The sequence below is a fragment of the Vespa mandarinia genome, chromosome 1, assembly GCF_050613455.1.
Source record: "Vespa mandarinia isolate Hongniang chromosome 1, ASM5061345v1, whole genome shotgun sequence".
NCBI classification, from domain to species: Eukaryota; Metazoa; Arthropoda; class Insecta; order Hymenoptera; family Vespidae; genus Vespa; species Vespa mandarinia.
This window is the reverse complement of record NC_140810.1, coordinates 13,372,501-13,375,000: the sequence shown is the minus strand read 5'-3', so window position 1 is coordinate 13,375,000 and position 2,500 is coordinate 13,372,501. Positions and strand designations below refer to the sequence as shown.

At 40.8% G+C, this 2,500-nt stretch overlaps 1 protein-coding gene across 6 annotated transcripts in view; it reads left to right on the top strand.

The window, feature by feature from the left end:
* LOC118447691 (zinc finger protein castor homolog 1) overlaps nucleotides 1-2,396 on the top strand; it is a 94,833-nt gene extending 92,437 nt beyond the window's left edge. For all 6 annotated transcript variants that reach the window (XM_085655581.1, XM_035879923.2, XM_085655576.1 and 3 more), the window contains 2 exons: nucleotides 1-755; nucleotides 831-2,396. The exon at nucleotides 1-755 is cut by the window's left edge. In XM_085655581.1, coding sequence (XP_085511707.1) covers nucleotides 1-755; nucleotides 831-1,335 — 1,260 coding nt within the window. In that variant the 3' untranslated portion in view covers nucleotides 1,336-2,396. The remainder of the gene's footprint in view (nucleotides 756-830) is intronic.
* Nucleotides 2,397-2,500: the final 104 nt, after the last annotated feature.

Here is a 2,500-nt window from a genome sequence, read left to right as displayed (position 1 = left end):
CAACAACACGATCTACCCAATCAGTCATCGTCGTCATCGGTCTCATCCAATCAACTACAGCACGAGTACCTAGCTCAGCTTTCTCAGAAACCGGACTTCATGGCACAAAACGCACAGATGGCACAGAATATTCAGAATTTTCACAATCAGATGCAAAGGCAGATGCAACAGACTCTGGGACAGATGAGCCAACAACCGACCCCACCGGCGAAGGAGATCAAACTTGAGAGTCCAAGATGTGCTACGGATATCGGTGTACAAAGTATGCCGAATATTAAGAGAGAACCAGTTGAGATTAAGAGAGAGGACGCTGGTAATTCGGTGCAAGAGACCAACGAGAACAATCAACGGATGCCTCAACCGTCGATGCCGGGAAACGTTCAACATTCTCCGGCACCTGGACCACCTAGTTTCGAGCTTGATTTCAGCCATGGCTTTCACTTTGCGAGTCCAGCGGTAATGGCAGCTATGAATCAACAGATAGCCCTGATGAATCAAGCTCTACCACCGTTTCTTCAACATGGTGGCATGTATACCGGAGGACCTGGACTTATGTTTGCACCTGGTCTACCACCTACCAATTTTCTTCCCCCTACCAGGGACGAAAATCCTCTGGCATCTCTTGCGGCTAATCTCAATCTGAATAAAAGATCTCTTTCCCCACCTGACAGCAATTCACCCGAGGCGAAGAAACAACGTCTTCATCACTCGATGCGTATGCTCAAGGACGAACCTGTTCCCGAAGGATATGTTAGGTTTGTACTCATTATTATAACGTAATATATTCTATAACAATTCATTTCCAAACTTTTTCCATTTGCTTTCTATAGGTTCAGATTCAACGAAGATTGCCGGTATCCTCACTGCGGTTACAGGGAACATCAAACTCATTTCCATTGCATGCGCCAAGACTGTGGTTACTCGTTTTGCGACAAGACACGTTTCGTACAGCATACGGCAAGGCACGAGCGTTTGGACACTCTTATGGGTGGTGATTTTCAACAATACAGAGCCAACGTGCCCTGTGGCCGTGCACAGTGTGCATATACGTCGTCCCTTGGTTCAATGCAAAACAAAGCATCGCACTTCCATTGTTTGAAGTGCGATTTTGTTTGTACAGACACAAACAAGGTAGTTGCCCATAGGCGTCAACATGCAAAATTGGACAGTATTGCGGCTGCGGGCTTTCAGAAATTTACGCCTAGTCAGCCGTGTGGTGCCGTGCAGTGTCAACACTCGGGCAAGCAGACTCATTATCATTGTTTGCAGTGTCAGTACGCTGTCTTAGGTCTGGCACAAATGTCGGCACACAAGTATCGACACATGGACACTTAACGGAAATTTTATGGTGCAAAATGTGAGAAAAATTTCTCCTCGGGTATATATCTATAGACATTCCCTGGTATATCGGTCGATGGGAGAGAGAGAGAGAAGGACTATTGGGTTCTTGGTACAAATTTTAATTAGTACCTATAGACATTCCTTCATTCTCCCAAACGATCAGCAATTCATGATGATTTACAAATACATCAAATACAGGGACCTAGTCAATGAAGCTGGACCGATTTGAAATTCGATGTCCTGTTGAAAGTTTAGAAAAGACGTTGTTGTTCCTTAGTGGTTAGGGAATAGAAAGAGAAGAAGATGAAGATGAAGGTGAAGACGAAGAAGAAAATAAAGAGAAAAAGAAAAATAAGAACAAGGGAAGAAAGATCAAAGGATATACAACTTCTTCAGGGGATCCAATCTTCGCGAAGTTGAAACTCGCTATTGAAGTTTTCGCCTTCCCCCACCCCTCCCCGACTGGCTAGAAAAGATACGAAAAGAAAAGAAAAGAAACTACGATATATAAGAAAGACACGCTTGATATCGAGCGTTCAAGAAGACAATAAAGCAAGAAGACACTCCTATCGTATATACAATATACATATACAATTATACACACACATACACACACACACACACACACAAACATATAGCACGAGAAAAGACAAAACTGTAATATTTAATAGAGAAACTTCTTATATATTTGTCACCGTTTAAGCGTCACGTACCCTCCGTGTGGCTGTGATCGCACACTAATCATTTATTAGAGCTCCTTATCGTCAAAAATATGTATGTAATTACATATCCATACACTCATGTATCTATATGTGAGTGCTAAAAAAAGAGACGAAGAAGAAGAAAAAAAAGAGAAAGAGAAAATTGTATTGAGTCGATCAAAGTTAAGATAAGACTCGAAAGACTAAACATCGATTATCGAGTATTAATTTTTTTATGAGGAAGAGTGTTGTCTAGATAGGAGAAGGCAAACATAAGTCGGTAACGTATGTTCGCAATTTTCTCTCTTGCGATTAAAAATATATATATTTCATACATTCATATATATATATATATATATATATATATATATATATATATATATATATATATATATATATCTAATAAAAACGTTCCGAAACCAAAGAATAAGGTAAACCCCATGAAACTGCGTTCGTGG